At 41.9% G+C, this 23,291-nt stretch overlaps 1 protein-coding gene across 1 annotated transcript in view; it reads right to left on the bottom strand.

Moving 5' to 3' along the window:
- Suclg2 (succinate-CoA ligase GDP-forming subunit beta) overlaps positions 1-23,291 on the bottom strand; it is a 274,301-nt gene that overhangs the window by 126,465 nt on the left and 124,545 nt on the right. The window contains exons 3-5 of the mRNA XM_038318482.1: positions 10,042-10,141; positions 9,039-9,129; positions 1,297-1,449 (exon numbers count right to left, since the gene is read on the bottom strand). Coding sequence (XP_038174410.1) covers positions 1,297-1,449; positions 9,039-9,129; positions 10,042-10,141 — 344 coding nt within the window. The remainder of the gene's footprint in view (positions 1-1,296; positions 1,450-9,038; positions 9,130-10,041; positions 10,142-23,291) is intronic.

Below are 23,291 nucleotides of genomic sequence, written 5' to 3'. Positions count from 1 at the left end.
GATAATGTGAGTTTTGAAAATGGCTAGACATTATGAGTAAGTCTGTGTATAAAGCTTCAATTAAACTTCCAAAGCAGTTCATTTATCTATGTAATACTGATGAGAATATTTTTTAAACAATTACCGAAGTGTGGGTACAGTATATAGAAAAGCCAATCCAGAAAATAGGATTCTTCCCCTATTTAAGGGGGAAAAACAATTTCTAAGAAAATAATATTTCTTGTAGAAAATGTTAATGGAGTTAGACATTAAGAGCCTATATTAAAATCTCGGTTCATAGTTTCAAATGCTCAGTAGCTAAGAATGGCACTTGAGTATTTCTGCACATCACTCCAATGAACCCTCAGGAAGCTAGTGCAGAAACCACCGCATCATCATGACTTACTTTCAAAACTGAGGTGTAAGGCTTGTGACAGACTTACTTTCTACTTGAATCTGACTACAGATCTCTAAAACCAGTCTTTTCAAGGACTGAAAACAACTGGGCAGGATATGGACCTCTGAGTCCCTATTTCAATGTGGACAGTCTGGAAAGTTTAATATCTTCTGTCTACTTGATGGGGTCTAGATTACAGAAGAGGTAAGTCTCTGGGCAGGCTTGTGAGGGTGTCCCTAGGCTAAACAAACTGAGGAGCAAAGACCCACTATGAATGTGGCAAGTACCATTTCAGGGTTGAGAGCTAGGAAAGGAGACAGTGAGCTGAGCACCAGCATTCATCTCCTCTGCTTCCTGACTGTGGAGCAGTGAGACCTGCTGCCTCAAGCTCCTGCTGCCTCAAGCTCCTGCCTCCTCAAGCTCCTGCCGCCATGTCTTCCGCACCATGGCAGACAGCATTCACAAACTATGGCCCCAATGAACCGTCCCTTGAGTCACTTTGTCAAGATTTTGTCGCAGAAAGAAGAGTAACTAATACAAAGGCTCACCCACATCCAGTTACACAAGAGGCAGTGTCTGGACCACACCCAGGGTTAAAGGCAGGGAGGCAACCTGGCAGAAACGGGGACACAACAGTGTTCTCCTCTTGTTAATTCTTGGGTCAGGTTGGACAGAAGGAAATGATATGGAAGGAAAAGGCAGGGAGGAATGAGAAGGAAGAGAGGAGAAATGGAATGAGAAAAAGCTTTTGGATACTGGACACTTAAATTCTGCCTGACTTCCAGTCAGTTTCCACTTAGACTCAACACCCTCAACACCTCATGCCTCAGGTCCATTGCTCCTTGCCTTGGACTCCACATTAGATTCTGAGCAGCTACTACCCTAACAATCAGTTAACAAGGCCAGCTAATCAAACATACCTTAAAGATGAGTTCTGGACTGGAAGCTGCCACTTCTTCAATATCAACGCCCCCCTGGGGGCTGCCCACTACCACAGGACCATTGTGGGACCGGTCCATCAGAATAGCCAAGTAGGTCTCTCTAGAAATGTCCAGAGCCTCAGCAACCATCACCTAGCAAAAGAATGAAAAGTTCAGTTAACTTGGCATCAAACAGATTGGAAATCCATGCCCCTCGCCACAAAAAGCAAACAGCATTGTTTCTAGGCTCTTGACGTCCAGCACGGCAGTGTCCAGAGGTCTCAGGGTTCTATGTAAGTGCACGGAGTCTCCTGTCACCTCCTCAACTGATCTTGTCACAGTGCTCAAGTGGTAGGTATCTGGTTTGCCTCAGGAAGCCTTCCCACTCTCGCCTTAGCTTTTCTTTCTGGTGACTATCATTTGAAGAAACCTCCAGGGACACAGCTGTTCTAATCTGACACACTAACAGGACATATATATTATTACACTGGCTTTTCTCTGATGCCAACGGTAGAAAGCCGGGCTTGATTATCAAAGAAGAGATTTTTTTACAGTATACTGATATTGAATATATTTATAAATTTCTGTGTCTTAGATGGATATATTTTATTTCACTTTGTATTCTCCATAAACATAATATTTGTTCATTTAAAATGATGCAGTCGCCAGGCGGTGGTGGCGCACGCCTTTAATCCCAGCACTCGGGAGGCAGAGGCAGGCGGATCTCTGTGAGTTCGAGGCCAGCCTGGTCTACAAGAGCTAGTTCCAGGACAGGCTCTAAAAAAGCTGCAGAGAAACCCTGTCTCGAAAAACCAAAAAAAGAAAAAAGAACTGGACTTGATGGCACAGGCCTATAATTAGAACTTTGAGGAGGCTGAGGATGGAAGATAAGAAAGTGTGGTCATGTTAGGCTACAGACTGAGGGTGAGGCTAGTCCAGGCAGCTAACTGTGACCATGTTAAAAAAAAAAAAATGGGGGAAGGGCATTGGTGCTCAATGGTAGAGGGCTTGCCTAGCACGAAGAGTTCAATCCTCAGTGTCAAAGTTGGAATAGAAAAAAGCAAGAGCCAAGGCACAGGTCAGCTACTGAGGACCTGCTACATGTTTAGCATTTAAGGCCATGGGATCAAACTTCAGAAATAATAATGGTAAAAACAAAACAAAGCATATAAATTGGATACTGAATGCAGCCTCCTGCAGCACAGCCCCCTCATATCCAGATGTCTTGGCCACAACTGTCAAAATGGTACTCTGGTCCCTAGAATCTCTGTAGTACTTCAGAAAAGATGACCCTTCCCCTGGGAGGATAGGGCATCACTTTTCAGGACTGATCAGGGGCAAGTGGGGTGGAGAGAACTGGCTCTCTGGTCACTTCTTCACCAAGCATATTTTTGTTCTAAACAATTCCAACAAACGCCAGATCAACTCTTACGAGCTTAGTTCCTTTCATTTTTACCTGTAAGCCCTGCAGTAGCGGAATCATTTCTCACATGGGGTCACATCACACATATTAAAATGCCCTGCTTTTGTTTTTGAAATTATTTTTATTTTTGAGACCTTACTACATAACCAAAGATGACCTAGACCTTCTGATCTTCCTGCCTCTACTTCCCAAGTACTGAGATTATAGGCATGTGCCAGTATGCTCAGCTTATGCAGTGTTGGGGATCAAACCCACAGCTCCATGTATGCCAGGCAAGCTCTCTACCAACTAAGCTACAAACCCTGCCCTATTTTAAAACTTTCAACCCCACAACCTGGATGCCTTTGTAAGATCTTTCTCTTTCCATCATGACTATACAATACTTAAATGTTAATATTTATTTAAGCATATGCATGTGGCTATTTATATGGACATCAATTTTCACAGCTGAAATGCTGCCCTAGTCATTATTTTGAATATTTATCTCTCCTCATTTGTTTTATTCCCATGCTTGGTCTTGCATGGAATATTTAAGATGTCAATTAGTACTGTCAAGTTGCACTTGAGAGAGAGGTTATCTCAACTTACAGAAATCCAACCAGAATGGCGGAAATATCTTGGCTGAAGTTTTAAAGACTATAAACATGCACATAAATAGTCAAGTATACACTTGAAAATAATTTTAAACAAAATAACACCATCTTTCCTAAACGTAGTTAAGTACTAGATTTTATTTTTAAAGTTATATACAAAAAAAGGCATTTTATTTTAGCAATCCAGAACCCCTAAAAGCTGTTTTATTAATACAATAAAAACTTTAAAAAGCTCTAACAGAAAGATATGAAGCTTCTTTTTAAGCTTTTATTGAATCTAATACCAATTAAAAACAAAATATTGGGACAAGAAATGTGGCTAAGTTGTATAGCACATACTTAACCCATGAGGCCCTTCATATAATTTCCAAGACCCATCAGCTTTTACTAATTCCCAAAAATGAACCTTCTCTTGGATAATGCTAATTTCAGGACTGTTACAGACCCAGCCTGAATTCAAGATGCTTGTTCTTTACATGACAAAAAGTCCAGCCACCTATCAACGGCTCTCCTGGCCTTCAGGATGATGAAAGCCATCAACTCCCCAATTCAGCGCACGAGAAGTGACTGACCACTGCAAACTCCAGTCCTTCCTTTTCAATATGATGGCAATGTGTAGCTTTCAGAAAAAATATGAAATTCAACTTTATAAGCATCAACACACTTTAAGAAATTAAAACAATCATGTCTTCTAAGGTTTCTTTAGAAGGACAGAGAGACGTTTTAAGAAAGTTGGTAGGGACAAAATACAGATGAAGGTAGGAATCTGAAACTTTAGGTGCAGTGCTATAACTCTGAGTGTGAGGATAACAACATGCTTGCACAAGCCAATGGGCATGCTTGTGCCCTGCTCTATCACTCTCAGACTTACTTCCTGGAGAAAAGTGTCTAGCTGTGTGGCACCAGGCTGGGAGGCAGTGAGCTCTAGCAATCCTCTGTTCTAACTCCTATAATGCAGAGATTACAAACAAACATGGCTTTTTTTTTTTTACATGGGTGTAGAGATTTGAACTCAGGTCCCCATGCTTGCAGAGCAAGAGATCTCACCCACCTAGCCCTTCCATCATCCCTCAAGCTTAGCACATAGTTAGTCTAACACGAAGTTAGCTGGTGAGAGAATCATTGTCAGTATTCTTCGAAGCCACACAACATTCTAATTCTTCAGGACAAGTGTCATTCAAGAGCCTTAGTCTTCATCTTTTGAAACACTAACTGATGTGCTCTGCATTCCTTCACACTTCAGTTTGGAAAGACGGGCTGCTTTCTCCAACAGTTCCTACTTGGTAGAAATAATGTTTTATTAAAAAAAAATTAAAAAAAAAAACAGGAAAATTATGCTTAGTAATAGATAATTCAAGAAAGTCCACACAAAGACCCAGTGTTTTCTTGTGTTATGAAACCATGTGTGACGCACGATGCTGAAGTATCTAGGGATTATTACAGACAACTATGAAGGACTCCATAACACATGTATCCTAGGGGAAAGGAGCTGAATTTCAAAAGAGCTTCATTTGAGTTCTACACACATTATCCTGTGGGATCCCCTGGATTCCAAAATGTCTTTACACTCTTTGATCAGCATATTGCTCCTCCTTCTCACCCTCATATCCTGCTACTCAAACTAGAAGTCTGAGATGAATACCAGTGGGTAAAATATTCATAATGTAACTGCAGAGAGTTTAAGATTACTAGGAAATTATCTACTGTTATGTTTCCTACAAAGTAGTAACTGTTACTGGTGATAGCAATCAGAAATCCCAAGAAAAGTACTGCATCACATTCCACTCCTGTACCAAGAAACATGTAACACAATTGCACAGAGTCAAACAAAATTGCCTGGCATATACCAACATGTACATACATGTATGTATACGTGCATTAAATAGCACCATGAATAAACGTAGATTAAAGATTCCTATATGTCTGTAGCTTCAGCTTAAGGATGTGAAGTTGACTATAACTTTTTTCCCTTTTTTGGCTTATTCCTCCACTGCATTCAGATAAAACTTTACATATGAGAAAACAGGAAGAATTAGATTACAAAGAAGAAAGCAGTGTGGTTAGGAAGCCTGAGGGTCTAAGAGAGCATTCGGGGCTGAGTTCCACCTCATAAGTTAGATGTTAGAGGAACTGGTAATCCAGGAAAGCCCAGGAGCACAGACAAAGGCACCCCGGGCCACAGGGTTTCTCTGCAGACATCTATCAAACATTAGCAGGCAGTAATTTCATCAGCAAGAAAATAGTAAACATGTGAACATAAATGAGCATGTGAGATTCAAAGTCCAATCCCAGGAATAATTGCATTGATAAAAAAGGAAGAAACATTAGGTGCAAATCTGAATTTTAAAAAAATGTATTCCAAGCCTATATTCTAAGTTCTATGTAACTGTGAGAGCAGAATCAAGGCAGAGTTAAGGAGTGTTGTCTTATGAACTGAGGTTTAACAAAGCAAACACTGATTCTCTCCAAACTAATAGAGCGATTTAACACAATTTCTATTGAAAGCTCAGCAGGAGTTTTTTGTTTTTTTTTTTTCCTATCAAAGAAAGCAAGATTACAGAAGTGTATGCTAAGGAACAAGAACAGGATAAAATGTACTGAGAAATAAGAATAAAGTGATAAGACCCAGTACCAGAACAAAAGAACTTACTACATTGGTATAGCAGATCAGTAGACACAGGGGACCTATGAAACATGGGCAGCTAATTTTTGACAAAGGCACAAAAGCAATACAATAAGGGGGTACAAATACAAATGCACACCTACAGGCAAAAGCAATAGCAAAACAAAACCCACTGGCCTTAGTCTGTCACCATAATCAAAAGAAACTGACCAAAATACACACACACACACACACACACACACACACACACCATAAAAATAAAAACCACTAGGAAGGATACAAAGGACAGGCCAGGATAAGACAGGAAAGGAAATGGAAGGGAAGAAAAAAAGTGAGTGAGTCCTGACTAGAAAATGCCAGAATGTCACTAAGCACAACAAAGAAAATGTTCAGGGAACTTCATGGCTGATATAGTAGAACTCAACACCAAGTGCGGCACCTGGGCATCTCAATACCACAATCAAGTCTCAAACTGAGGATGATCACAAGTTGAGTTTATCCTGGCTCTCTCCAAGGTCCTTACTGCATGATGACTTTAATCCCTGAACTCAGCTCTGCTTAAGAGAGAGGCAGCAGGCACCAAATATCCTGGAAAGGGAGAAACTGGGATCCTGTTGTCAATTTATGTGGGACCATCCATGGACTCTCTCCAGGTGCCTGTCTTGAAAATTAAAGGCACACTCAGCTGTGAAGCACACAGCCTTCCCAGAATATTCTGAATCTCACTGCCACACCATCTATAAAACACTCAAAACAAATGTCTGTCATTAGTGTGCTGGTTAGCACTAACTGCCCTCACTGACTGAAGACTATGTTTCCAGCAAAAAAGAAGAGACGGAATCGCATGTCCTGACTTGGGGAAAAGTCTAGCACTGCACAGTCACTTGTCCAGCAAGGTTTGGAGAATCAGAAGTACAGGTCACTTTCTGCTGCACAGCACGTTTGAGACTCTAGCCTAAGCTACAAAAGAAAAACATGTTTCCCAAACAAAGGAAGCAGCCAATAACATCAATTCTTATATGTCATTACAGAAATGTGACAACATACCATGCATATCAGAACAGAACAAACCAATAAATGGCAATTCTTTCTAGGTGGTAAGGGAAAAATTGTTACTTTCTGACTTATTCTTTTGGAATTTTTACTAAGCTATGGAACAAAAATTCTGGAAAAAAATTTCTCTGGTAGTTTTCTGGCGATGCTTCAATTCTCAAGAACATGCTTATCTCCAGCATGTCAGGGACTTAGCTACAAGGCACTTTGCTATAGAATTCTATTACTAGATGGTGCAAATCTGCTTCACGTGGACATTTTTATATGCCTTTGAAAAGTTTCACAAGTTCTAATCTAAAATCCCATGTGTCCATATAAAACAACAATCCCCACAAGGAAAAGTACTAATTACTCTCTCTGTGAACAAACTTTGAGGTTATGCAGGTAAAAGTGTCTAATCAGATTTGAAAGGAAATAGAGTTGCAGTCTGAACAAAAACAAACCAACCTCAGCTGACGGTCCCTGCCCCACCTGAGGGGCAGTGCAAGGGGAAAGATCCACAGTCAGTTTTGGGGCTTGCTCCTTAACGTTTTAGATGACTTGTCTCAGTAGATGAAGCTAATGACTGATCAGTATGCCAGTGTCCTGCTGTTACTGGAACTGTCTAAGGTGACAGCCCAGGTATTAGCCTTCCTAAGTAGCTTGGCTCTGCACTGAGGTTCAACAGTGCACTCAAACAGCAATAGCGAAAAGCAGAGAAGGACATTCATTAAATGTGTCACATCCAGAAGAGGAAGAGATTGGTGATCCCCCTCCCCACACTCATCTTTTGGGTTCTGACCTGAGTTAAGAACAAATGGGGTGAGTAGCGACAAAAGCCAGGCACTGTTTCCAGCCTCGTGTGTAAGGTGTTCCGGCAGTTTGCTGGGCTATGTGAAATATTCCTGGGAGCAGTACCTTGCCAGGCCAGCACCAGGCTTCAGCCTCTCCCTTCTCCCAGCATCATTCTCAAGGGTATCACTAACTCTTGGGGTGCACTGTCCCAACAGTCAGAGAGGCACATGGAAGGGCATAAATATCTCCTTAGGAGATGGTCTGCTATCCACTGCCCCTATCATGGTTTAATAAGGACAAGACAGTGACATCTTCCTAAAGCTGTACCAAGATATTTTTCTAAAGTTCTATGAAAACTAACTGTACAATGTACCACTCAGTGCGCCCACCAACACCAAGTACAGCACAATGATATAGGCTACAAGTCTCCAATGCTATGGCAACAGGACAGGATCAAAAAGTGGGGCCCAATTTACTGTTAGGAGAGATGGGTCTTTCTAATCATAGCTGTCTTCAGGGTGGCCACATGTGACACCCGAGGGGCTCTGCTCATGAATTCACATTCTGCAACACACATAGGTCTCTGCACTGTCTTTACTTTGCACTGGGGTGTGTACAACAGACAGCTTCTGCTGTTTTATACATGAAGAGAGGGAAAATAGGCTGAAAACGGCAGCAAGGAGAGGCAGGTTCTGTACTTGGCTCCGACAGAGGCAGGCCATTTGTGTGGTGTGTGTGTGTGTATGTGTGTGTGTGTGTGTGTGTGTGTGTGTGTGTGTGTGTGTATGTATGTGTGTGTCTATGTGTCATGTGCATGCTTGCACATGGGAGCACATGCTCCTTACACTTACTGCTAGCTGTCTCCACTAATAATAGACTCCTAATAGCAAGTGGCTTAAAATGTTAGTACATCAAAATATAGCATGAGGCAATCTTAAGGAGGATGACTGTAGCAAGCATTCTAACAGCGGGGCAGCATGGGAACAGGAAGGGCCCACTGAGTACAAGGCTGCCCTGCCAAGCCTTGTCAGCTTCAAGCAGGATGTATCTGTGCTCTGAATGGAAAACCTCTGCTTTGGTCATTCGCCTCACTGGCTTTTGGTGAATGCCAATGTCCACAGCCCTATAGGTCTTTCTTCAAAGACACAGCACTCCCTAAAAAAACAAACAGTTCACTGCCAAAGACTAGTGCATCATGAAATCTGTCAGAGCTAGTTTTAGCTCTCTGTTCTTTTGTTTAAAGCACATACAAAATGACCAAGAGCATTCTTACTACCTTGTTAACTTTCACACCTTCTTTTGGAGTTTGTTTTGTTGTTAGATTATAACCAATCATCTGCTTGGCCAGCTGTTCCACCACATTCGGGCTAAGAAAGACAAAAAAGAGAGAATGACAAGGGAAAGACAATCAGTGTATATTGTGAATCACTATATAGCAGGGTTCACAGTATCCAGGGCTATCTCACCACCACCCCTCCTCACATCCATACAACCCAGGACCACCACCCAAACCTCTCACAATGCACACTGCCCAGGACCTACATCCTCCACCCCACCTCTTCCCAGCCACACTGCCCAGGGCCCACCTCTAGCTGATATCTTCACATTCACATTATCCATGGAATTAAGATGTTTCCATTTACACTCTGTATCAAGTGTTGTCACAAAGGCTCAGAGGGCCAAACACAAACGAAGGAATGAGTGAATGAGTGAGGGGATGCTGAATTCTCCTACCTTCTCCCCTAAACAGATTCATAAAGAAACAATACTATATGCATAACATTTAGATCGAAGGGCAGTGGAACACTGATACTGGATGGTCTGGGAAACAGCAAACAATGAGAGGGAAAACAAGGACCACAATCAATGAAAAGGCTGTGATGGGAAGAGTCACAGCTTGCTGCTGGGACAGGATGCTACGAAAATGCTCAGATGAAGGGAGGCATGGACTACCAGAGGCCACAAAGACACCACTGGTCACAGGGACCACAGAGTATTTTTCATGGGAATATCATGATGGAAATGGTATCTCAGGTGTAAGTGATTTTGTTTCAGACTCTAAGGATGCATCTCAGATTGTCTGGAAGAAAGCAAGTAGAATCTTCCTCAATGAGGGATACAAAGCCCTCTACTGGGAGAAGGAAGCCTTGGTGCACAGCCAGCTCATTGCCAATGCCTTCACTTACCTCTCGCTGTGCTGCACCCCACCCTACCCTAGCCCTCCTGCTCAGGAACCCTTCAGTCATGCATAGGATGGGGACCTAAACCTCCAGACTTACTCTTTGGTTAAATGAACACCTCCTTTCAAACCGCTATTGAAGACACCTTTTCCTCTTCCTCCAGCTAAGATCTGGGCTTTCAGAACAATTTCTTTTGCATCTGAAAGAGAAAAATCCAGATAGCAGTTGTGTTAAATTCTTTCCTTTCTTCATCTCATCTATAAAGGGGAAGAAAAACAAAAACAAAACCAATAATGGTACAGGACCTCCGTGTGGACTTTAGCAAAGCACTCCTAACTCAGCTTTGAAAACTTGAGAAATTAATAATTAAAAAAGAAGAAGCTTGTTCACTGAGGACGATCAAATACACTCCAGCAGTGTAAGCACCTAATGCTCTCACATACGGGAAAGCCAGGCTTCTGTCCCCTTGCTCTTGGGAGTGTGCTAGAAGACACTAAATAAAGCCAGGACAGCTGTATGAACTTTACTGTGTAATGACACTCCCATGTGGCAGACAATCTGACTGCCTGTCAGCCTTTGCGAAGTCAGAGGGAGACTGGACTGGGTACAGAAAGGGCTTACAGACAAGACACAAGGCTGCCTTTAATAACAGTATTCTTGGAAACCAATAGTTTTCTGAGCAGTTGTTCTATATATTGACAGGGATAGCCAAGAAAGAAGGAAATGAATTAAAACTAAAAGCAAGCAATATTTTTTTGTAAAAAAAAAAATATATTGGCAAAATGAAAAAAAAAATCTCCTGGCAGGGAAGGGGGCTGGGAATATTTTTTTTCTCAGCTCATGCAAAAAAGAATAAACTCTCTGTTCCTGACCTTTTAGAACAGAGTTATAAACTCAAATATATCTATAGGCCTGGCAGGGAAGTGGGGTGAGAGGTCACCAAGCGGTAAATGGGGCTTTTAGCAAGCTAAAGAGTTCCATTTCCCTATTTGGGGGGAAGGGACATGCTCCAAATCAAATGTGTTTAAAAACCACCCAGCACACATCTCAGTCCACAGCTGGCATGGTGTGTGTGCAGCCTCTTTAAGTTGGAGAACTAAATCATTTTCATTAGGCTGCCATGGTTTTCTGGTTCAGGACCTGAGATTTTATATCTTGATTCCAGGCTGCAATTGTTCTTCACTCCGCTACGCAGTGTTAACCGCAGGCCACAGGGACTCAGTTTACTATGTGAAACACTCATGAGGATTGTTTCAAATGTTAGCGCAGAGCTGGGAAGGAGGCGGCTCAGTGGGTAAAGCATCTGCTCTGTAAGCATGAGGACCCGTATAAGCCAGGTAACAGCACAAGCCTGAACCACAGTGCTGGGGAGGAAAGACAGGCAAGGGCAGCAGTCTGCCAGCGGTGCTGCATCAGTGAGCTCCAGGCTCAACAAGAAACCTGTCTCAAAAAATAAGATGGAGAGTGACTGAGGCAGGCCCCAGCATCAACCTCTGCTCCACTCATATGCACAAATTAAACGGATAGAATTTTTAAAATAACTGCCGTAATTCATGCTGAGTTCTATCTGTAAGTGGCTACCACTGCCGTTGCTGTTCGGCCAATCAGACAGAGGTCTAAGGCGAGAGATCCGCAAAGGTTTATGGGGAACTGTAAAAGGACTGCATACTCTGAAGGCAAGGGTCAGGCTGTGACCAGGAAGGCTGCAGCTGGAAGGCGTGTCTGTTGCTTCCACTGCTGGACTCCATCTCTCACTTGAGCTCATCCTCCCATGGCCAGGGCTCAGCACCTTATCAGAAGGTCTTAGAATGCAGCCCTTCCCCACCTTTGACTCTTACTCCGCCCAACATGAACCATCATATCATCAGTCAAACCTGACTTATAACAAGCTGTGTGAAAACAAGCTATGGTCACTGTAATCAAGACAAATGAACTCACTGTCCATTCAGGCTACTGCACAGAACAGCAGCAATGATACTGGACTGAAAGAAACCGGGGCTAAAACGCCCAGCTTAGGGCTAGGGGTTTATGTGGCTCAGCAGGAGAGCAGCTTGGGTTCTACCCTCAGTGCTATAAGACAACAAGCAAACAAAACTCTTGCTGAAGAGACACAAAAGGGTGAGAGAAGATGCCTGTCTGAAATGAGGGCTCACAGTGCTATCACAGCATGAAGGAGAAACACGATACAGGAGCTGAAATGCTGATCTCAATGGCTGGTGCATTCATGAGACAAGGTATGAAGGCTACCACCATTATGCTAATTCCCAGTGACTGTCAAGAAAATGGTACACAGAAAGACATTTCCTACTTGTCTTTTGAAGACCTCAAGTGGAAAAAGTACTTTTTGCTGTCCGCTCAAAGGTTTAATTACAGTCATTTCAAATTCTTTAAGAGGCTTGGGGCATTCCACTGTCGTTATTCTCTCCGTGCCCTTGTCGTCTAGGAGAGAAATGCTTCCCCTCCTACCCTTTCAGCAGCACAACTGGAATGCCAGGCAGCACCCCTAACTGGCCACTGGTAAGTGACACCAGAAGGCTAAATAAGCCAATTCTAGTCACCAACCACCAAGATCCAGAAAAGGCTGTAGCAGTGATGCACTTAATTAATTAGCCTGTCACCATCTGCCCTCATGTCAAAGGATTCTGTGTCACCCTGATGGTAAACCAAGCAACCATTTGGGTGACTGAAGTCATATATCGGGACACTGATATTTGGGTTTATTTTGTTTTGTAGTGCTGAGGACTGAACCTGGGGACTGACCTTTGCCTATGCTAAAGGTGTGCTATGTCTCTGAATCATACAGCCAGCCCCCCAAGTCAGTGCAAACAGAAAATGGGAAAGGGGAGCATTCAATTTGTTATCTTCCACAACTTGTACTCCAGTCAAAAAGAAGTTTACTAAAATAATTAAGTCTCCAGTATAGAAGTTTCCCTTCTTGACAAAGATTCAAGAAGTGGTTTAACTCAACTAGCCTTTACTTAAATGCACAGAAAGGCGGAAAATTCTCCTCAAAGTTATTTACCACATCATTCCACTCAATGTCACTGTTTCCATTTCATTTAAAGATCAGAATTCCCAAAACTAAAAGCTCAAACAAATCTGGCTTTCTAAATATTACTCTTGCTGTATCAACCAGAATTAGAAAATAGCCCACACATACAGCTTAAGTTGTCTGAATAATTTTATTTAACCATAGCAAAACAAGATAGGAGAAGGGAAATATGGTGGGTTATCTAGAGAAATAGATGGCAAACATACATGAATAGCCATATTAATAGACTGCAGTTGGCCTAAGTGTGCCATTTCTTGCTCCTGAATTTTATGTGTGGTGACCTTAACAAGCAATGTGTTCACTGTATTTTACTCCTTTACTAATTAGTTTCTGATCTTGAAAATCAGTTTGATAGAAATCACTGTATTACAATTTTTGTACTTAGATGGAACAAAGCCATATCAGACATAGTTGTTAAACCTACAAACACATATAAAATTCTCAAATACTCTATAACCTTAGAGAACATATGTGAGTTTCTTAGGAAATCCAGTCGTATGGTTTTGCTTTCCCTGATGGCTGCAAATGTTACTTCCTCTTGACTGCAAGTGTTATTCTGATTATAATATAGTTTTGTACCACATTTATGGTCCCCCAAGTCTCATTCTGGACAATGAATGCTCTTGGAAGCACTGTTAAATATAAATGAAAAATGTTAAAATCATTAAGGAAAACATACTCAAAATAAATAAGACATGTTTTTATTATAAAATTTTTATAAAAATGATTCACTTTGTTCTTCACAGGTGGCATTCTGGGACGTATTTATAGAAAACAATGTTCATGAGACATAACTCACAACTACAATAAAATGTTTGTCAAGAATGTCTGAGGGTCAGGCATACTAGTGGATACCTTTAATCCCAGCACTCAGGAAGCAGAGACAGGCATATTTCTGAGGCATTCGAGGCAAGGCTGGTCTACATAGTAAGTTCCAGGACAACCAGAGTTACATAGTAAGACTCTGTCTAGAAAACACACACGTGCACACATGCACACACGGATGTCTGAGGATACGTTATCTTGAACCATCTTTTAACAGTTTGCCAACACTGAGAACTTACACTACCAAGCTGGGTTTTATTCCAGGTTTCCTTTTCCCTGCCCCAAATGCAGAACACAGGGCGTCTCCAACACCCCTCGAGTCAATCCCTAGCACCAGGCCTGCTGAGGGAATTCTAATTTACATGGTACACCAACTGGAGCAAAATGCAAACAACCGGCTTTCAACACAAGAGTGCTGTCTAGGTTTGTGTGGTGGTCACCTTTCAGGAGGCTTCACAGAATCCAACTGTTAAGATCTACCTCAGCACTGCAGATCTCCCTACGACCAGAAGAACAAAGGACGACAGAAGGCAAGAAGAGTGGAACGGTATTATGGGAAGATAAGACTTTTTATTAAGAACCTAAAATGAGAGGGAGTTAAGTTTGAGGCCTATGTATCAAGTTACTGAAGGAGTTGAGCTGCTTTGCTTAGGTCTGAGAGTCATCAATCTACAGTCATCACTATAATGTAATGTACCTGGATACCTACTTCTGCAAGCTATAGGAAGATCATGTGAGGAACAAGACCCTGCAGTGACTTTTTCTGATGCCCAATGGCATCCTGATTCTAGCTTTAATCGTGCCTGACATGGGCCATCAACAGTGAGCCAAGACTAGAGCCAGCCACCTCAGCACTGTCCACACCACCTGATGAGCGGGACTGGGTTACCGGCCTCACACCAAACAGCTTAACCTCCAGACTTACACCACGCATCCCTAAGATAGCAAGTTTAAATATAAGTAAGAGGTAGACATGGGATGGTCTGAAAGACAGGTCTGTTACAGCTGTAAATGTACAGTTGCTAGTGGATTATAAATGATTCAAAGCAATGGGTTCACTGTGATAGTTCATGCAGATGTGTAATGCATTTTAATTATGTTCACCCCCTTTTTTCCCTTCTTTGAGTCTGATTCCTCTATTCCTTTCCTCTTCCCTTATAATTCCTCTTCTACTTCCACTTTACCTTCTTCTCCAAAGATTCTATTTATGAGAGAAAACATATGGCGCCTGTCTTCCTAAGCCTGCCTCATTTGGTCTAACACAGTCATCTCCATTTCTAGCCTCATTTGATCTAACACAATCACCTCCATTTCTAATCATCTTCCCAAAACTTGAATGATTTTGCCTTCTTTATGGCTACATAATACTCCATATGCACAACACACTCGCTTTATCCATTCGGCAGATGGCACCTGGCCTGCACTGCAGCTTGGCTGCCATGACTAGTGCCAGGACAATACGGAATGCAGCTATATCTATGGTTTACTGACTTCATTTCTAAGACAGGAATTGTGAAAGTCAAATAGGAAGCTGCTCAGGGTGCACTTTTAGAAATACTTTTATTAATAAGACGGCTTTTATGCAACTTTTAAATATGGGGTATAATAACCAATTTATTAGACATTATGAAAAATAATTCTTTCACTCAGATGTTATGGAAGCATGATAAAACTAGTTTGAGCAATTTATTGATCATAAAAATGTCATGACATACTATATTAACACAAAACATGCTTATGTTTTTGAGGGAATAATTTTCCTTTTGGTCCCTACAAAACTCCTGAAATTGGTTTCTTAAATCACTGTTTTCTCATACTGATATAGTTTAATATATGTATATGTTTACTACTATGCTATAGCCCTCATCCAAATTACTGTGGTAACTTCATCTACTCTTTTATACTTAGCCCTGGCATTATTTATCGCTTGCATAACCATTAATACCTCACTGATGATAAAAAATTATTACCACTAAATAAAAATCATCTCTAGAAAGAGTATATTCATTGTAGTATCCTCTAAGCCTAGAATTAGATAAAATCTTACTCTTTTATATAAATTAATACAGTAATCTTAGGTTTGTTAAAATAAACCAAAACTGTTGTTTTGAGAGGAAAATTTAAGGATACAATCTACTACCATGAGGCCCCAAATCTCTGTGACGTTACTGACACACTCAAGGTTTATCTGAGACTATGTAACACTGCAGGGCTACAGACTTACTCACCAAACTTCTACACACAAAGCATGAAGGCACTTGAAGAAGGAGCATCAGCTCTTCAGAAGAAACCTCTACTATACATCTTATGAAAATTACAGGGTAGATCACAAATCAGTAGAAAATATGACTGTATGACATTCAAGACCTTGGCAGGGACCAGAAGCACACATCGAAGATAAAAAGCATTAATACCCAAAGCATTGCCACCATATTTTAAGTAGACTTAAAAGAAGAAAAGTAAGACTAGAAGAAATAGCCCTACCACAGCTGCTCTCCCACAACAACACCTGGCATCTCTGGTCCCAGTGCTGATATCCTACAGCCCACCTGCAGCCTCTTCCAAGCTCTTTTTCTTTGTCTCCCAGCATGATTTGGGACAGTCTGCATGATGCATGCCCTAAAAGAATTTCCCAGGATACCTGTCCAAAAGCTATAGACAACCCTCCAAAAGGAGGTGCCCCATCCTTCCACAAAGGGATCCAACTTTTACAAACCAGGGTTTAAAAATTTGCAATGACTCATGACACAGATGTCACCTCCCCACTTTTTTGAAAGCCCTTCAGTGATGCCACACCAACAGGGTCTACAGGTGAGGACTGGGAAGAGAGGCCTAAGCCCCACCTAATGAAGCCACTCTCCAGCTCTGCATGGTTCTTACCTCACACCTCTGGTGTGGAGTCTCTTACTTAAGGGTCCACACAGCATCAAGCAGGGTAAGACTACCTGACTGCCCCCCCCCCCCCGCGTGCACACATACAAAATAGCCAAAGGAGAATGTCTGGCATAGAGTGGGCCCTTTCTAAGGCCATCTATTCACGATCACTAAGTCCTATGCACTGTGAAGTGACACAGGTGCATTGATCACTTTCTAGTTGCTCCAATGAAACACCTAACAAAAGGCGTTGTTTTCCAGCTCACAATTTGAGGGTTCAGTCCATCACAGTGAGGGGAGCTGAGTGGCAGGATTCTGAGATTCCCAACCCTGACAACACTTCATTTCAAATTTCTAACCACACAGACAGCTGAGGCACTACTATGAGAATTACCTACACCCTCACCACCAAGTGTCTACTACGACCCACTCCTGCTGTATGTGTTTTATGATACATCACTCCATCTATCATAGCACATTTTTTCCTCACACATTTTAAAGTAAACTGAAAAATCAGGACAGATGCCCTTAAACTCTTCAATAAGACATCAGTTACCAAAGTTCAATATCTGTTTCTTTTTGAAGTGAAGAAAAATTTAAATACAGTACAACACCCAGTTCTGAGGTGTTACTATTCTATGCCATGCTGTGAGCCTACGCCCTTACCAATCTGAGGTGTTACCATTCAATGCCATGCTGTGAGCCTACGCCCTTACCAATCTGAGGTGTTACCATTCAATGCCAGGCTGTAAGAGTACACCCTTGGGGCTGGTGAGATGGCTCAGTGGTTAAGAGCACTGACTGCTCCTCCAGAGGACCTGGGTTCAATTCCCAGCACCCACATGGCAGCTTGCAGCTGTCTGTAGCTTCAATTCAAGAGAATCTGACATCATTATACCAATGTGCATGAAATAAAGTTAAATAAAGTTTAAAAAAAACAAAAAAAAGAGTACACCCTTATCAGTCTAAGGTGTTACCATTCTAGTCCTTGTTATGAGCCTACACTCTGACCAAAAAGGGTATTCTATTCCTGAGAACTCATCATGAAGGTAGCCTTAAGATAAAGTATTTAAAAGGGGCTCAGTGTGTAAAAACACTTGCCACAAAAGCCTGGAGACTTGTTACCTAGAATTCATATAAAGGTGGAAGGAGAGAACGCCAAATGTTGTCCTATGACAGTCATATGTGCTCCCTAACCCAGTAATAATAAACTTAAATTTAAATTTTTAAATATATAAAAAGAATAGCAGTGGCAGTCTTGCATGGTAGTTCATGTAATCTAAGAACTTGAGAGATGGAGACAAGAAAATCAGGAGTTCAAAGTCATCCTTGGCCATAGAATAAATTCTAGATCAGTGTGGACTACATGAGATTTGTCTTAAAGGAGAGAAGGAAAGATGGAGGGAAGGACGGTGAGAGAGACAGGGGCATGGAGGGAGGGAGGGAGTAAACAATAGCACTGAGAGTCCCAGCCATCTTAGCCCTCTCTCTCTGAGTCTGTGCTGTCATGGAAACATGAAAAGCCCTCACCTTAGTACAAGACTCAATGGCTAATGACTGACCTAGATGTTCATTCCTAATAGGAAGTCTTGAATCCAGGGGTGCCTCCTTGCCATGACTTCTAAACAGAATCCTGCTTGAAACTTAAGCCAGTCACAAAAAGAAGGGAGGAAGGAAGGAAACTATGAACATATACTACTTTTACAATATGGAGAGAATCAACCACTTTGAACATGGCCTTTTCTGGCAGTGTTGTTTTGTAAACTTGCTGGAACCTAAGCTGACCCTAAATGTTTCCTTGTCTATCCAGGTATTCTCACATGCTATGCCACTTTGATGAGGAATGAATTCTCCCAGGAACACTTGTTCAAAAAAGTTGGAACAATGCCTACAGCTATGGCCTGTGTAGCGAGGAGGCGAGCAGACCTGCTTTTTGTCCCGCTGGGCTCCCGCACGGCTATCTTTACACCCGAAATAACAACACACAAATTGTATTCATTTAAGCACTGCCTGGCCCATTAGCTCTAGCCTCTTACTGGCTGACTCTCACATCTTGATTAACCCATTTCTATTAATGTGTGTAGCACCACGAGGTGGTGGCTTACCAGGAAGATTCTAACCTACGTCCATCTTGGGCTGGAGCTTCATGGCGACTTCCTCACTGCCTTCTTCCTCCCAGCATTCTGTTCTGTCTACTCCACCCACCTATGTTCTGACCTATCAGGCCAAGCAGTTTATTTATTAATTAACCAATGAAAGCAACAGATAGAAAGAAGCCCCACCTCCATCACTGATGCCTATGTGATGGAGTGACGAAAATGAGGGTGCAGGTTTCCTCTGCCGTCAGTGTCACTGTCGCTTGTCTCCAACCCCAGCTACCTCAGGACTCCACACGTTCTATAATCCTGCAGGGTTTCTGAAAGAAAGCTACCAGACAGTATTTAGGAGATAAAAGACAGACGATATTTGCATTACAAACTAGACTGTATTACTGTCTCACAAACTTTAGGAAAAACTATTGTAAATACCCCCAAAAGCGCAAATGACAGAAAGCACACAGCAACAGGATTACCTGGTGTTCAAGTCATTTTTACTTCTTCTTTACAGTTGTAATAGGACCTGCATTCTAATTACTATTTAAAATCAGAGAAAAAACTCCAGTTTTAAAAGAAAGCGGGAAAATGGAAAAGGTGTGATGTGGGATTTCCCTCTGTATGCTGTGAATACCACTGGTGAATAAAGAAACTGCCTTGGCCTTTTGATAGGGCAGAACTTAGGCAGGCAGAGAAAACTAAACAGAATGCTGGGAGAAAGAAGGGCAGAATCAAAGAGATGCCATGTAGCACCACCAGAGACCAGATGCCAGAACTTTAGCCAGTAAAACACAGCCACGTGGCAATACACAGATTAAAAGAGGTTAATAGAAATGGGTTAAATTGAGATGTAAGAGTTAGCCAATAAGCTAGACCTAATGGGCCAAGCAGTTATTTAATTAATACAGTTTCTGTGAGATTATTTTGGGGCTAAGCCTCCTTGCTACAAAAGTGTGTGTTGGTTACAGACACAGATCATTAAACACAGATACACATGTGTGTATATGTATACAGAAGCTGAGTATTAGCTATGGTTTGTGTCAGAAGGTAGTTGTTACATACTCACACCCCCATACCCCTACCACAACACCAAATACAGTGAAAATTTGCTGCAGATCTGTAAATAAAGGAGAAATGGTATTTTTTAAAATTATCCACTAGATCAAATCAGGTACCTGAGAAGTAAAAAGAAGCAGAGAGGTGGACTTAGGACCACTTCTTCATGTCACAGGAGGTATTGAAGAACACAGAACAAGAATAAAACATTACCGCTTTGCAATTTAACAGTTTCCTGGTTCAAGGCCCACGGAACATCCTTGGTCTAGGTAACAAGTATCTGCACTGGTAAAAGTCAGCTGGTCCTTTCCATGTGAGTAATGTGGGGTTGTGCCCTTGTGAGCACCTTGCCTGAAGTCATCTGATTCCTTATGTGTGACAAAAAGGAGTGACACGACCTCATGAGACTGGTGTCCAACACCAGTGTAAGTACCAAGCAGAATTACTAAACTATCTCCTGTATCCACGTATTTCCACCCCTCCTATGGCCCTTCTAGGTAGAAAATGGCCTGGTAAGGATATAGTACAATGCAAATGTTCTTGGCCATGGGACCCACAACTCTGGACCAGAGCTGAGTTTCTTATCTTTGTGAGGAACTCTGGCCAGGAATCAGAGCCTAAACTTTAGAATCTACAACATAAAGTTGATCTATATGGCACTCACACACCAGAGGTGCTACAAATTATTATACGTGGGGGAATGCATGAGCAATATTTCCCACAAAGATTATATAGACTCTAGCTTATTTTTTATACCATATAATGATAAAATATAGTAATGATGATGAACATACCGTTCACTGGACAATTTTTATAATAAATCAAACTATGACTAGATTATATAATAATAATCTGACTTGTGCAAGAATATGCAGGATACCTATATGCTCTATTTCCTTCAGTCATTCAAAAATGACAGAAGATCAAGACTGATAAGCATATATGTACTCTCATAAAGTTGGGGACAGAGCTGCCTTCAAGAGCAGGCTGAATGCCAGACATTCTGCACTACCTAATACCATTTCCCAAGTGAACTGACCTTTGACTACCTATGAATGAAGACAAAGTTCTCTTGCCACTAACACACAGTGTGTTTCCATTTGTGCTGGACACTCCACTTAGTTGCAGGGCCTGTGTGTCCTTACTGCCTGTCAGTTTCCATTGGGACACCTATGGTCATCATCTAGCACCAGTGGCCTTGGCCCATGTGCCATGTGTTCTGGCAGAGAACACATCCCTCCATTCTATGGATCTCATGAGCAGATCGAAGCTTGTATCAGTACAGCATTTCTTCCCCCAGCACTGGCGCTGGGAGGTCTCCAGCTCTGTAGTGGCCTCCAGGGAAGGGAACATGGTCAGGGCAGCAAACCAGATGCTGACACATGCTGGCATTTAGTACGGCCAAATTAGGGCAGCTGGCTATCTGTCCTTTTGTGTCAGCACTCCTGGCTTGTTACACATCACACCACATCGTCAACACTGACTGACCACATATCAAGAGCTGTCTTAAGGACTCTACATCAATCCTCAGTAGTAGATAGTGTTCTTTGAGATCAGCACATCAAAACTCAAAGAAATACTGTTACATATAAAAGACCACAGAACTATAAATTCCTGAACAAAGGATACCTCTTCGAAAGTGGCTGCGAGGAACAATGGCGAAAAGACATGTCACTGTGGATATTGCGTGGATGTGCAAGTATGGCCGTGGTATGCTGACTTAGACGTCGACTCCTGCAGCAGTAGAGCTGGGTGATACGGCAGGTCTACTTTTAGATTTTGAAGAACTTCCATACCGATTTCTATATGGTATACCAGTTTACAGTCCCATCCTCTTTCCTCAGGCCTGCACTGGCATTTGTCCCTTTTTTGACAAGAGCCATACTGTCTAGACTGGGATGGAATCTCAGAATAGTTTTAACATACATTTCTTCAATGCTTAAGGTTGTTGAACATTCTTTCAAATCCTTACTGACAATTTATATCCCTTCCTTTGAGAATAGACTATCTAGTTCTTTAGTCCATTTACTGATTGATTTGCTAAGATACATAAGGAAAGTGTAGTAATATACACATTAGAATTTTATTCAGCCATAAAGAAAAGAAAAAATGAATGAAACAAAGTCATTCTATGCAAAGTAAGTCAGACTCAGAAAGGTAAATATCTTATGTTTTATCTCATAAGCACAATATAGATTTGACTGATGTATAGAAAATAGATAGGCAGACAGATAAAGATAGATACAGGACATGAAAGAGAAAGGGATTAACGAAAAGAGATGGAAGGGGGAGGTTTAAAGAGACTTCAAGGGGAATCAAGTGAGTCCTGGGACATATGCACTAAGAGGGACTGTTTGAGGGCGAGGGACAATTAAAAACTAGAAGGATGTACAGATATGAGGATGTCAAGATGACAACTATTACTTTGTAGGGAAAAAAGATGGTAAGATAGGGATCAATAGCATCATCCACAAAAACCTCTCATTTTGAGCCCTACACAAGGCTGTACCCATCTCTCCAACATGGAACCCCCAGATATTAACAGTTCAGGTCAGACTATCTACATGGCTATACTGGTTAGTTTCGTCAACTTGAGACATCTAGAATGAACTGAGAGAGAACAGCAATGAAAGTTTGTGTAGATCAGGTTTGCCTAAGAGCATTTCTGTGGTCAATTATCTTGATAACATTGGGATGAGAAAACCTACCCGCTGGGACCATTCCCAAGGAATGAGCCGCTGACAGTAAGTAAAGAAACCATGGTGCTTCATGTTCCTGAATAGCACATTCCACATCCCTTGACTCCCTGAGATGAAGGACTGCAACATGGAACTGAGAGCAAAAATGAATCCTTTATCTCCCAATGTGCTTATTTATTTATATGGGGATATCTTATCTAAGGAATGGGTAAGAAGCTAAGACAAAGGCCAAATGCTTTGTGAATTAATATACTCAATCACATTATAACAAAATAAAGCCTTGGGACTGGAGATAGACTCAGTAAGAACTCTTCCTGCTCTTGCTGTGTGATGGAGGACTCTCATTGGCTAATAAAGAAACTGCCTGGCCCATTTGATTGGCCAGCCTTTAGGTGGGCGGAGTAGACAGAACAGGAAGAAGGAAGTGAGGTAGATGGCTCAGTCAGATGCTATGCCTCTCCTAAGTTAGACAGACTGCCATGCCCCTGCTCAGGGAGACAGATGCGATGAAGCTCCAGCACAAGATGGATGTACGCTAGAAACTTCCCGGTAAGACACCGCTCATGGTGTTACATATATTATTAGATATGGGTCAGTCAAGATGGGAATAAGAGGCTGAAAATAATGGGCCAGGCAGTGTTTAAAAGAATACAGTTTCCGTGTAATTATTTCAGGTATAAAGCTAACCATGCAGGAGGCAGGCGGCCAGGAGTGGGGCAGTGGGATCTGGCCCACAGCTCCTTACTACAG

The sequence above is a fragment of the Arvicola amphibius genome, chromosome 2 (genome assembly GCF_903992535.2).
Source record: "Arvicola amphibius chromosome 2, mArvAmp1.2, whole genome shotgun sequence".
NCBI lineage: Eukaryota > Metazoa > Chordata > Mammalia > Rodentia > Cricetidae > Arvicola > Arvicola amphibius.
Note: the sequence above shows the minus strand (reverse complement) of the source record. Positions and strands in the feature narration are given on the sequence as shown.